This window comes from Bison bison, unplaced genomic scaffold (assembly GCF_000754665.1).
Source record: "Bison bison bison isolate TAMUID 2011002044 unplaced genomic scaffold, Bison_UMD1.0 scf7180017864289, whole genome shotgun sequence".
Classification (NCBI taxonomy): Eukaryota; Metazoa; Chordata; class Mammalia; order Artiodactyla; family Bovidae; genus Bison; species Bison bison.
Window position 1 is genome coordinate 1572800 of NW_011494861.1, and position 12633 is coordinate 1585432.

Consider the following 12633-nt stretch of genomic DNA (forward strand, 5'->3'; position numbering starts at 1 on the left):
CACTCAGCTTTCTTTATAGTCCAACTCTCACATCCATACATGACCATTGGAAAAACCATAGCTTTGACTAGACGGACCTTTGTCGGCAAAGTAATATCTCTGCTTTTTAATATGCTATCTAGGAGAAGGCAATGGCACCTCACTCCAGTACTCTTGCCTGGAAAATCCCATGTACAGAGGAGCCTGCTGGGCTCCAGTCCATGGGGTCACTAAGAGTTGGACATGACTGAGTGACTTCACTTTCACTTTTCATTTTCATGCACTGGAGAAGGAAATGGCAACCCACTCCAGTGTTCTTGCCTGGAGAATCCCAGGGACGGCGGAGCCTGATGGGCTGCCGTCATGGGGTCGCACAGAGTTGGACATGACTGAAGTGACTTGGCAGCAGCAGGTTGGTCATAACTTTCCTTCCAAGGAGTAAGCCTCTTTTTAATTTCATGGCTGCAATCACCATCTGCAGTGATTTTCGAGCCCAAAAAAATAAAGTCTGCCACTGTTTCCCCATCTATTTTCCATGAAGTGATGGGACCTTAGTTTTCTCAATGTTGAGCTTTAGGCCAACTTTTTCACTCTCCTCTTTCACTTTCATCAAGAGGCTCTTTAGTTCTTCTCTGCTTTCTGCCATAACAGTGGTGTTATCTGCATATCTGAGGTTACTGACATTTCTCCCAGCAATTGTGATACCAGCTTGTGCTTCTTCCAGCCCAGCATTTCTAATGATGTACTCTGGATATAAGTTAAATAAGCAGGGTGACAATACACAGCCTTGACATACTGCTTTTCCTATTTGGAACCAGTCTGTTGTTCCATGTCCAGTTCTAACTGTTGCTTCCTGACCTGCATACAGATTTCTAAAGAAGCAGGTCAGGTGGTCTGGTATTCCCATCTCTTGAAGAATTTTCTACAGTTTGTTGTGATCCACACAGTCAAAGGCTTTGACATAGTCAATAAAGCAGAAATAGATGTTTTTCTGGAACTCTCTTGCTTTTTCCATGATCCAGCGGATGTTGGCAATTTGATCTCTGGTTCCTCTGCCTTTTCTAAAACAAGCTTGAACATCAGGAAGTTCACGGTTCACGTATTACTGAAGCCTGGCCTGAAGATTTTGAGCATTACTTTACTAGTGTATGAGGTGAGTGCAATTGTGCGGTAGTTTGAGCATTCTTTGGCATTTCCTTTCTTTGGGATTGGAATGAAAACTGACCTTTTTCCAGTCCTGTGGCCACTGCTGAGTTTTCCAAATTTGCTGACATATGAGTGCAGCACTTTCACAGCATCATCTTTCAGGATTTGAAATAGCTCAACTGGGATTCCATCACTTCTACTAGCTTTGTTCGTAGTGAAGCTTCCTAAGGCCCACTTGACTGCACATTCCAGGATGTCTGGTTCTAAGTGAATAATCACACCATCGTGATTAACTGGGTTGTGAAGATCTTTTTTGTACAGTTCTTGAGTGTATTCTTGCCACCTCTTCTTAATATCTTCTGCTTCTGTTAGGTCCATACCATTTCTTTCCTTTATTAATAAACCCATCTTTGCATGAAATGTTCCCTTGGAATCTCTAATTTTCTTGAAGAGGTCTCTAGTCTTTCCCATTCTATTGTTTTCCTCTATTTCTTTGCATTGATCACTGAGGAAGGCTTTCTTATCTCTCCTTGCTATTCTTTGGAACTCTGCATTCAAATGGGTATTTTCCTTTTCTCCTTTGCTTTTCACTTCTCTTCTTTTCATAGCTATTTGTAAGGCCTCCTCAGACAGCCATTCTGCTTTTTTGCATTTCTTTTTCTTGGAGATGGTCCTGATCCCTGTCTCCTGTACAATGTCACGAACCTCAGTCCATAGTTCATCAGGCACTCTGTCTATCAGATCTAGTCCCTGAAATCTATTTCTCACTTCCACTGTATAATCATAAGGGATTTGATTTAGGTCATACATGAATGGTCTAGTGGTTTTCCCCACTTTCTTCAATTTAAGTCTGAATTTGGCAATAAGGAGTTCATGATCTGATGATCATGATCTTCAGCATTACTGGTCGGGTAAATATCTCTAGACAAACTGAAATAACACTCTCATTCTTCTCTCATATTCTCTGCCCCCAAACCCTCCTTAATCATGTCATCAAGATCAACAAAAAAGTTTTCAACTCCTTTACAAAGCCATTCTCTCAGTGCACTGTGATGCTCTAAAACTTTTCAGCCAAGCACCATGGCAAGCTCCAGATCCATAAACACAGAGTAACTACATCAGTTACAAAAGAAAAAGCATGTTTCTATTCTGCAGAGACACATTCCTCAAACTCCGTAGGCTTGTTAAAAGCCATAGAGAACACTCTTTAAGAAAAGATAGGCACAGAAAGGGGGCAGAAAGCTTCAAAGATACCCACAGTTGTCCTTACAAGATACATTCTGTCTGAAATTGCTGAGATTAGAGGGACTTCCCTGATGGTCTGTGGTTGAGACTCCGAGTTTCCAATGCAGGGGGCCCGCACTCAATCCTTGGTCTGGGAACTAGATCCCACATACTGCAACTAAAGATTTTGCCTGGCGCAATGAGGACAGAACATTCTGCATGACACAAATCCAGCACAGCCAAATAAGCAAATTAAAAAATTTCTTAAAAAATGCAACTTTAGCTAGGAGGGTCAGAGAAGCATCTCTGAGGAGGTGGCATTTGAGCAGACTGGACCAGAGTGAGGGCAGAGTCACACAGGCATCCGGAGGAAAAGTGATCCAGGTGTTTTGCATGTTCAGGACCAGCCAGGAGGACAGAAGGTCAAATGTTAGGATCGAAGGTCAGAGAGAAGGAGGGTGGACCTGGTTGTTAACATTGGTCAATTCTGGGTAGTGGGTGTGTCTTATGGTCTGGATTTTTTTTAATTAAAAAAAAAAAAATGAAACAAAGACAGATGGATGTCAAATGTAGCAGCTTGCTTGGCAAAAGGATAAATGGGAGATCTATCCATTGTGGAAGGCGCTGTGTGGGATCAAGGTGGACATTCCTGCAGGACAAGTATGTCCGCTCTGTATACTAGAAGGCAGCGGGTTAGAGTCCAGCCCAGCCCAGCTCCATCCCATCCCCCACATCTCATGGAAGTCAGAGTCCTTGAATCAGAGTCAGAACAGAGTCAGAATCAGGATGGAGGGGTGCTAGGACCTAGTCCAGAGATCACAGAGACCAGGTGATCCACTGAGGCTGCCCCCCTCCCCACCCAGTGCACACCTGGCTACTTGGTCAAGCACCCTTTCATGCACAGTCCACATGCAGGCTGAATCCATTTCAGGGACTTGCCTGGTGGTCCAGGGGCTAAGACTCCATGCTCCCAATGCAGGGGGCCCGGGTTCAATCCCTAGTCAGGGAACTAGATCCCACATGCCACAACTAAGAGCTCATATGCTGCAACTAATACCTGGCACAGCCAAAATAAATAAGGAATAATAACTTTAAAAAATAAATAAATAAAATTGCTGAGGTTCAAAGTCTATTATCAGTGGAGACGCCATAACTGATCAGGTACCAATTTCTATTCATTAATTTCTTTAGCAAACATCCTTCTTACCACATCCCTCTTGAGAAAGCCAGCTCTGTTGTCAGCAATGTTGTGGTTTGCAGGGCTCCTTCTGGGCCCAGTAACCTACCCTCCGTTCATCCCGTTAGCTTCACAGTGTGTCTGAGAACTTCAATACGTGACCAAAGATATAAACTCGACACTACTATTATACTTTAAACACAGCCCTTTCCTGGGCAACAGGTCACTTTCACTTCCCATCAAGAAGCTCCCGTCCAGGAAAGTGCAGAGGAAAAAAAAAGAAGAGGAAAGAAGCCACTGCTGTTTCCAATGAAAGGAAGGGAGCAGGGAGGTGCAACCCTGCGAGCTCCCTGTGGCCTATCACTGCCGTGACCCTTCCCCTGGCTTGGGTGGGTCAGGAAACCCCAGAGAATGCTGCTTCTGGGAACAGTAAATCACTGCACCTGTGCTCAGGCTGTCCGCACATCTGCTTCATGGCCAGCCTCCCTAACCTGCCCCAGTACACTTGCCAAAACTCACACTCCCAAGGAAGCCCAGGAGGTTTCCACTATGTTTGAGGCCCCCTTTCCCCTTTCTAAGATTCTACATGTTTGCAAACTGATTTGATCTTCTTTCTTTTCCTAGACGTGTTACAGGGTTCCACTTTGAGTTGAGCAAAGAGAACTTAAGGCAAGGAAGGATTTCCCAATCCCCTCATCAAACCACTGGGCTGTATTTAGGAAGTACAGCCTTGTCAAGGTGAAAATGTCTCAAGCTTTAGGTATTTTACTAGTCAGCAAGACAGATCCCATAAACTCTGTCGGAAGACCCTACAGTAACATGTGGGTATCTATTACACACCAGCAGGAAAGGAGCTTCAAAGGCCACTCCACTTGATCCTTACAGCAACCCATAGAGGTATACTGCCCACTAATCGAAAGAAACTGAGGCTCAGAACTGCAATGACTTGTTCATATAGCTAACAAGTAACAGCAGGATTTGAAGCTGAAGTACCACTGTCACTACATCCTGGCTGCTTCCATAAAGCCCTATAAAACTAAAAACATTAACTGGGGCAAAGCATAGTCACCAGTAGTATGGTCTTTTTAAAATTATTATTATTATGTAATATTTCCCTAAACTCTATGACAATACAGCTACCTACTTAAGTTACTCTATAATAATAATAATCGGTGTCCTATGGGGGAACATTATTTTCTTTTGCACATATTTGTAACAAAGCTGTCTGGCCATTAAGGTTTATTATTCTCAATACAATAAAAAGAATATAAAAAATAGATATCCAATCTGCAAAGCACAGTTCACCAAAAAGAGACACATATACTCACTCACCTTTCAAAAGCGCGACGGAGAGCTGGTCAGTGTTCAGGTTATTGACATATTTCCCCAGGTAGGTATTAAGAACCCAGGCTACAAGACCTTCCAACATGACTATATCCTCAAGACAAGGTGTTTAAAACTCATGGATTATTCTTTATTTCTCTCTCTCATGGTCACAGAAGAATCTATGGAAGAAGAAAAAAAAAAAAAAGAAATGAACAGAAAAACCAAACAATTTTTCCAAGATGATATCCTACTCTATCTGTCCTGAAAGTAGATGGATACAAAGCACAGATTTAAGAAAAGATGGGGTGAATGTTCACAGCACCACCATTTACAATAGCCAAGAGATGAAAGCAACGCAAGTATTGTCAACAGATGACTGGATAAAGAAGGTGTGGTTTACATATACAATGGAATACTACTCAGCCATAAACAAAAGAAGGAAAGGGACTTCTCTGGTGGTCTAGAGGTTAAGCAATGCAGGGGACCCAGGTTCAATTCCTGGTCAGGGAACTAAGACCCCACATTCCTCAGAGCAATTAAGCCCACATGCTACAACTGCTGAAGCCCACGTGCTCTGGAGTCCCCAAGCCACAACTACTGAGCCCATACACCACAACTACAAAGTCCACATGTCTCAACAAGAGACCCCGAACAACACAATGGAGACGCCATGTGCCATAAAACATGATGAAGCCAAATGAATAAATATTTTTTAAAAAGAAGGAAAATATTGCTATTTGCAGCAACATGCATGGACCTAGAGAATATCAAACTAGGTGAAGTCAGACAAAGAAACACAAATACTATATGATATCATTTATATGTGAAATCTAAAAAAATAATACAAATGAATCTATATATACAACAGAAACAGACTCACAGACATATAAAATAAACTTACAGTTACTAAAGGCGGAAGAAGGGAGGGATAATTTAGGAGTATGGGATTAGCAGACACACACTACTATATATAAAATAGATTTAAACAACAATGATCTACTGTGTAACATAGGGAACAATATTCAATATTGTATAATAACCTATAAAGGAAAATAAACCTGAAATATATATATTTAGAACTGAATCACTTTGCTGCACACCTGAAACTAACTTCAATATAAAAAAAAGAATGATGGATGGGAAGCACTGTTAAGATGCCACCACTAGGAAACGGAGGGCCAAACCAATACATTACATACTGATGCAGCTGCAAAGAATGGTCACTTATAAATTAACCAAAAATGACCTACAATTCAAAGTTGTGCATCTTTTTGATGTAACTGATCATTAAACTGATTGCTTTTGGTGACTGACCTGGGCATTAGGCTGTCCTGATCAGAGGTTCTATCCACATGTGACCTGGCAACATCTAGAGATATTTCTGAATATTATGACTGGGGGCTGGGGCAGGGGGCGGGGGCGGGGCTGGAATTTTGCCACTGGTACCCTGTGAGAGGAGACGGGCCATGGAAGTTGCTGAACTCCCCACAATGCACAAGATAGCCCTTCACAGCAAAGAATTATCCAGCCCAATATGCCAACAGTACCAAGGATGAGAAACCCTGTCAAAAATGGCTCAAGAGGGACTTCCCGGGTGGCACATTGGATGGGAGTCTGCCAATGCAGAAGACACAGGTTCAAACCTTGGTCCAGGAAGATCCCACATGCCTCAGGGCAACTAAGCCCGTGCGCTACAACTACTGAACTGCCACACCCTAGAATCTGTGCTCAACAACTGAAGCCACCGCAAGGAGGAGCGCTCACACTGCAATGAAGAGTAGCCCCCAACTCCCCACAACTAGAGAAAGCCCAAGAAAAGCAATGAAGACCCACGTGTGTTAAGTTGCCTCAGTCATGTCCAGCTCTTTGCAACCCCACGGACTGTAGCCTGCCAGGCTCCTCTGTCCATGGGATTCTCCAGGCAAGAACACCGGACTGGATTGTCATTTCTTCCTCCAGGGGATCTTCCTCACCCAGGGATCAAACCCAAGTTTCTTATGTCTCCTGCACTGGCAGGTGGGTTCTTGACCACTAGTGCCACCTGAGAAGTCCAACGAAGATCCAACACAGTCAAAAAAAAGAAAAATGGCCTAAGAGATTGTATCAACGAACTTCATATTCTGCAATGATCCTCTTAAACCTTCCTGAAATCAATTTTGCAAATTTGTTTATCAGGATCATTTGTAAAATGATATAAGTGGAAGGGAGACAGCAGTGGTTTATCACTGTTCTTAAATGTCCTAGAACTGCATTACTGGTATTTGGACACCAGCTGATGCTGATACCTTACTCAGTAACTACAAACACCAGAAATCTTCTGGTTCCAGCTATAGTATTCACATCCAGTACTGATTTATTACTGTCCACCATAATGACTGGTGTCCCTTAGCATTACAAAAAATAAATTATTTTTAGTATTCCATAAAATTAACATAGGGAACTTGAGACACAAAAGTTTAAACGGGTATCAAGATTTCTCAGCTAGTAGATCCCAGTTCGGAGAAGGCAATGGCACCCCACTCCAGTATTCTTGCCTGGAAAATCCCATGGACGGAGGAGCCTGGTAGGCTGCAGTCCACGTGATTGCTAAGAGTCGGACACAACTAAGTGACTTCACTTTCACTTTTCACTTTCATGCATTGGAGAAGGAAACGGCAACCCACTCCAGTGTTCTTGCCTGGAGAATCCCAGGGACGGCGGAGCCTGGTGGGCTGCCATCTATGGGGTCGCAGAGTCAGACTCGACTGAAGCAACTTAGCAGCAGCAGCAGCAGATCCCAGTTAGATGTGGGCTCCACATCTTGGTCTGAGCCAAGCATGTGGGACACTAACCCACCAAGTCTGCCGCTCCAGGTTTGCTGTGGCAGGCATCCCACTTGGAACTGGCCCTTTCTGAATCCTTTCCAAGCACTCTGCCCCACCTCCAGTGATTCATCTTAGTGCCAGAAGACACTCTTAGGCCAACTGAGAGGCCTCCACCCACCAAAACCCCCCAAACACAAAGCTCTTTAAGAGTTAACCTGCAGGAAAAATTGTTTTTTATTCGTCAACAGTGTTCTGCATTTCCAGATTAAATTAACTCTTATTTGTCAACAATGACAGTAAAAACATATAAGAAAATAAGTGCTTTGTTGTTGTTTAGCTGCTAAGTCATGTCTGACTCTTTTGTGACCCCATGGACTGCAGCCCCACCAGGCCCCTCTGTCCATGAGATTTTCCAGGCCAGAATACTGGAGTGGGCTGCCATTTCCTACTTCAGGGGATCTTCCTGATTCAGGGATCAAAGCCGAGTCTCTTTAGTCTCCTTCACTGGCAGGCAGATTCTTTATTACTGAGCCACCTGGGAACACTAATTTCTTTCCAAAGATCTTTTGTAAAGCACATTTTATGTAAAATTACGAATCTGCTAAAAATTATGGGGTACATTTATTTAAAGAAGAGATTACAAGAACAAATTTCTTAAAATAAGAATAAAGGAAACACTTCATTATAACTTTAAACGAGTAAATCTTTGAAAACGAAACATAAATCTGACTAATCTAGTCTTACTATGCAAACTCCAAACACACTTAAACAAAGAGCCAAAGCCGGAGTACTCTTGATTTTTGAAGTAACTGCCATTGATTCTGGCCGTAAATGCCAACAAACTCTAAAGTGCCAACTACAAGTACTCTCTGAGTAGGAATAAAGGGAAACAACTGTCAGTTTGTACACAAGATCTACTTCTCCTGAAGGTGAAGGAAGGCAAAGCCCAGATTAAAAGAAGATGGGGTGAGAGGCACTATAAAACGCCCTGGCCAATAGGTTAAGGCCTAAGCCAGACGGCATCCATTAACTCTGCTAAGCATCTAAACCAGGCTTGAGACCACTTCAAGGATTCCCTTAAGGAATCCGGTGTCAGGAAGGGCCCCCAGGCTGGCCAGAATCCCAAAGTGCTTACACTCCTGTCCATCAGGACTTCTCCGCAGCTGCCTGGCACTAACCCCCACCTGGCCTCCCCTAATTGGTGGGGCAGGTGACACTGGAGATCAGTGCTCAGCCCACCGGCGGGCAGACAGCTGGCCATGACCTTGAGCCAGGCCCCTCCCTTGAGGGGCGGCTGGAGTCCTAAGTAGGAAGGGCTGGCGACAGGAGCGGAGGCGGCGGGGCGGAGGATTGCCGGCACAAGGAGCTCGGAGACCAGCGGCAGGAGAGGGGCGGGAGCCAGGCCCGGGGAGCCAGGCCCCGCAGGAAGGAAACAACCCAGGAGGCGACGCTCCCTCCAGACCGTGCGCCTCCCCTCTGCTCAGAACCCTACGCCCTGCTCTAGGGGACGGAGACCCCACGTACCAGATAGAGCCAGGAGGGAACAGGTCCAGGTGTCCCCAAGCCCCGGGAAGGAGGGGCTCAGCCAGGGCATGACCCCGGAGGGCGAGGGGCAAAGAGGTTTGAGGCCTGATGTCCGCAGCCCAGACCGTGACCCCAAAGGCTGGAGAAGGGGGTGGTTAAGACACTCTAGAACCCTGACTGGAGATCCTTCTTAGGAACAGGTAGCGAGGCTCATACACTGGGCTCTCGTGTGGAGACCAAGGGTCCGGCGGGGAGACGCGGGTTGACACCCTCTTCATCCCCGGGCACCAAGCTTCCCCGACCCTGGAGAGGATGCAGGGTCTGGCGGGGGCTCGCACTCCCCAGGACACGGACGCCGGAGTCCCGAGAAGCTCAGGACTTCCGAGCGTGTGGCTAGGGTGCCCGCAGAGGCTCGGAAGCGAGGGTCCCGATGAGGGCGGGGCGCTCGGGGATGTCGGGGGCTCGGACGCCCCAGGACTTCACCGAGGAGCTCGGAGGGCCCGACGGTGGGGTCCCCAGGCTCCCCGCGCCGCGCTCCCCGCGGGCAGGCCCGGGCCTCTAGGTCTGAAGCAGATCCCGAGCAGCCGACCGCGGGTCCACGCCCGCCCTGAGTCCCCCGGCCCTGCTCGCCGCCCGGCGCCGCCCCGCCTCGGCCCGTACCTGTCGGTGTCCGGACCGCCCGCCCCAGCCCGGCACTGCGCGGCGCTTCCTCTCCGCGGCTCCTCAATGGCGCTGGCCGGCCGCACTCAGGCCTGCCCCGACCCGACCAATCGAGCGAGCGACTCGCCGGCGCCTGGCCAGCCGAGCGCCGAGTCATTGAGGAGGCGCCGCCGGCCGCTCCCTCCAGAGTTTGCAGGGGCTGGAGCAGAATGGGGACAAAGGCCATAACAGCCTCATTTTACAGCATGTGGGTAAACCGAGTCCGGGGGAAGGCTACAGGTTGAGATGATAATATTTAGGACAGACTGGCCTGCAGTCGGTTCGGCACTTAGCAGTCCAGGGGTCTGTTAAAACGTACTTCAGACTTTGCCACTTGCCTGCTTGAAACTGCTTCCCCACTACACCTAAAGTAAAACCCATTCCTCAGAGAGCTGAAACCAAGATCCTACTGAATTTGTTCCACTCCGATTTTTGCTACTCTTTCCTGGGCCCGCTCTGCCCCAGCATCCTCCAGTTCCTGCCTTAGGACCTTTGATTTCACATCTCTCTGCTTAGGATGCTTTTACAGAAACCATTGCTGTCCAGTGGGAGTATAATGCAGTTGTCGTTGTTCAGTTGTGAAGTCGTGTCCAATTCTTTGCAGCCCCATGGACTGCAGAATGCCAGGCAGCTCTGTCCTCCACTATCTCCCAGAGTTTGCTCAAACTCATGTCCATTGAGTTAGTGATGCCATCCAACCATCTGATCCTCTGCCACCCCTCTTCTCCTTTGGCCTTCAATCTTTCCCGGTATCCGGGTCTTTGCTAATGAGTCGGCTTTTCACATCAGCTCCAAAGTATTGGAGCTTCAGCTTCAGCATCAGTCCTTGCAGTGAGTATTCAGGGTTGATTTCCTTTAAGATTGACTGGTTTGATCTCCTTGCAGTCCAAGGGACTCTCAAGAGTCTTCTCTAGCACCACAGTTCGAAAGCATCAATTCTTCGATGCTAAACTGCATACTAAATTTACTTAGTTGGTACATTTTTTAAAGGGAAAACTAAAAGGTGAAATAATATATTTTATTTAATCCAACATGTCATCTCAACCTGTTCGGTTCAGTTCAGTTGCTTAGTTGTGTCCGACTCTTTGAGACCCCATGGACTGCAACACTCCAGGCCTCCCTGTCCATCACCAGTTCCCAGAGTTTACTCAAACTCATGTCCTTTGAGCCAGTAATACCATCCAACCACCTCATCCTCTATCGTTTCCTTCTCCTCCCACCTTCAATCTTTCCCAGCATCAGGGTCTTTTCAAAATGAGTCAGTTCTTTGCATCAGGTGGCTAAAGTATTGGAGTTTCAGCCTCAACATCAGTCCTTCCAATGAATATTCAGGACTGATCAACCTATAACTAACAGGAAAAGTATTATTAAGATGTTTTGGGGACTTCCCTGGTAGTCCAGTGGCTAAGGCTGCACTCCCAGTGCAAGGGCTCTGGGTTCGATTTCTTGTCAGGGAACTAGATCTCAAATGCCACAACTAAGTCACATGCCACAACTAAAAATCCCACATGCTGCAACTAAGACCTGGTAAAACAAAATAAATAAATAATTTTTTTTTTACAAAAAGAACCGCTGTCAAAAAAAAAAAGACATTAGTTTTTTAAGTCTTGTGTGTATTTTACACTATGGCACATCACAATATAAATGCTGCATTTCAAGTGCTCAAGAGATGTATACGGCTACAGGGCGACTCTGAATAATCATATAGCCCACTCTGCTTCAAACATTTCATCTCAGAGGATTTTCCTGATGTCCTATCTTAAGTTCCCCTCATTCATTATCCTGTTATATTATCTTCACAAAATTTAATGCTGCTTGAAATGAGATTATTTTATTTACTTGTTTATACTTAAAGGAAATCAGTCCTGAATATCATTGGAAGGACTGATGCTGAAGCTGAATCTTCAGTACTCTAGCCACTTGATGCAAAGAACTGACACATTGGAAAAGATCCTGATACTGGGAAAGATTGAAGGTGGGAGGAGAAGGGGGTGACAGAGGATGAAATGGTTGGATGGCATCACTGACTCCATGAACATGAGTTTGAGCAAGCTCTGGAAGTTGGTGATGGACAGGGAAGCCTGGTATGCTGCAGTCCACAGGGTAGCAAAGAGTTGAGCCACTGAACTGACTGACCTACATCTTTTCTTCCCTCACCCTAAATGTTCCCTGACAACAGAAATTGTGTCTTTTTCACAGATGTTTCTTCAGTACCTAGATTTGGCCTAACACAGGAAGGATTCAATGAAGGTGCCGTGAATGAATGAACAAATGAACAACTCATCTTGGATTATCACCAGAAGGACAGGAAGAACACCTCAGGCTTATAAAAAGTCAGAAGATGCAGGACGCAGGCTGGCAAGTTTGCGGGTATCTGTTCACCATAATAATTATCAACCTTCAGGATGCTAAGCTAATGAAGGTGCTTGTGGGCTGACTCACTCCTAAGGAAAGCCTGGGTTCCTGTGAGGTGGGGTCAACCCATCAGAATCTCAACACTGGGTGTCCTCAGAGGCTGAGGTTTGGTGTAAAACCCCAAACTCCACAGAAGGCAGAAAGGAAGGCACCCCTCAGGACTTATCTGAGGATCCAGATATTTCAGCCCAGAGACACCTGGCTGTACCTGAGGAGTTTATGCCAGGACACCATTCCTTCAGCCAGTGTCACTGAGAGTCATCCATCGCACCATACATTTACCACACAGCCATCTCAGTCCTGAGTGTTTACACAAGAGAAAATCAAAGTGCATGTGGG

At 46.0% G+C, this 12633-nt stretch overlaps 1 protein-coding gene across 1 annotated transcript in view; it reads right to left on the reverse strand.

The window, feature by feature from the left end:
• The window catches only part of VPS13D (vacuolar protein sorting 13 homolog D (S. cerevisiae)), a 274572-nt gene extending 264642 nt beyond the window's left edge, over positions 1-9930 (reverse strand). Inside the window, exons 1-2 of the mRNA XM_010850181.1 lie at positions 9841-9930; positions 4859-5031 (exon numbers count right to left, since the gene is read on the reverse strand). Of these exons, the coding sequence (XP_010848483.1) occupies positions 4859-4955 (97 nt within the window). The 5' untranslated portion in view covers positions 4956-5031; positions 9841-9930. The remainder of the gene's footprint in view (positions 1-4858; positions 5032-9840) is intronic.
• Between the last annotated feature and the right edge of the window lie 2703 nt (positions 9931-12633).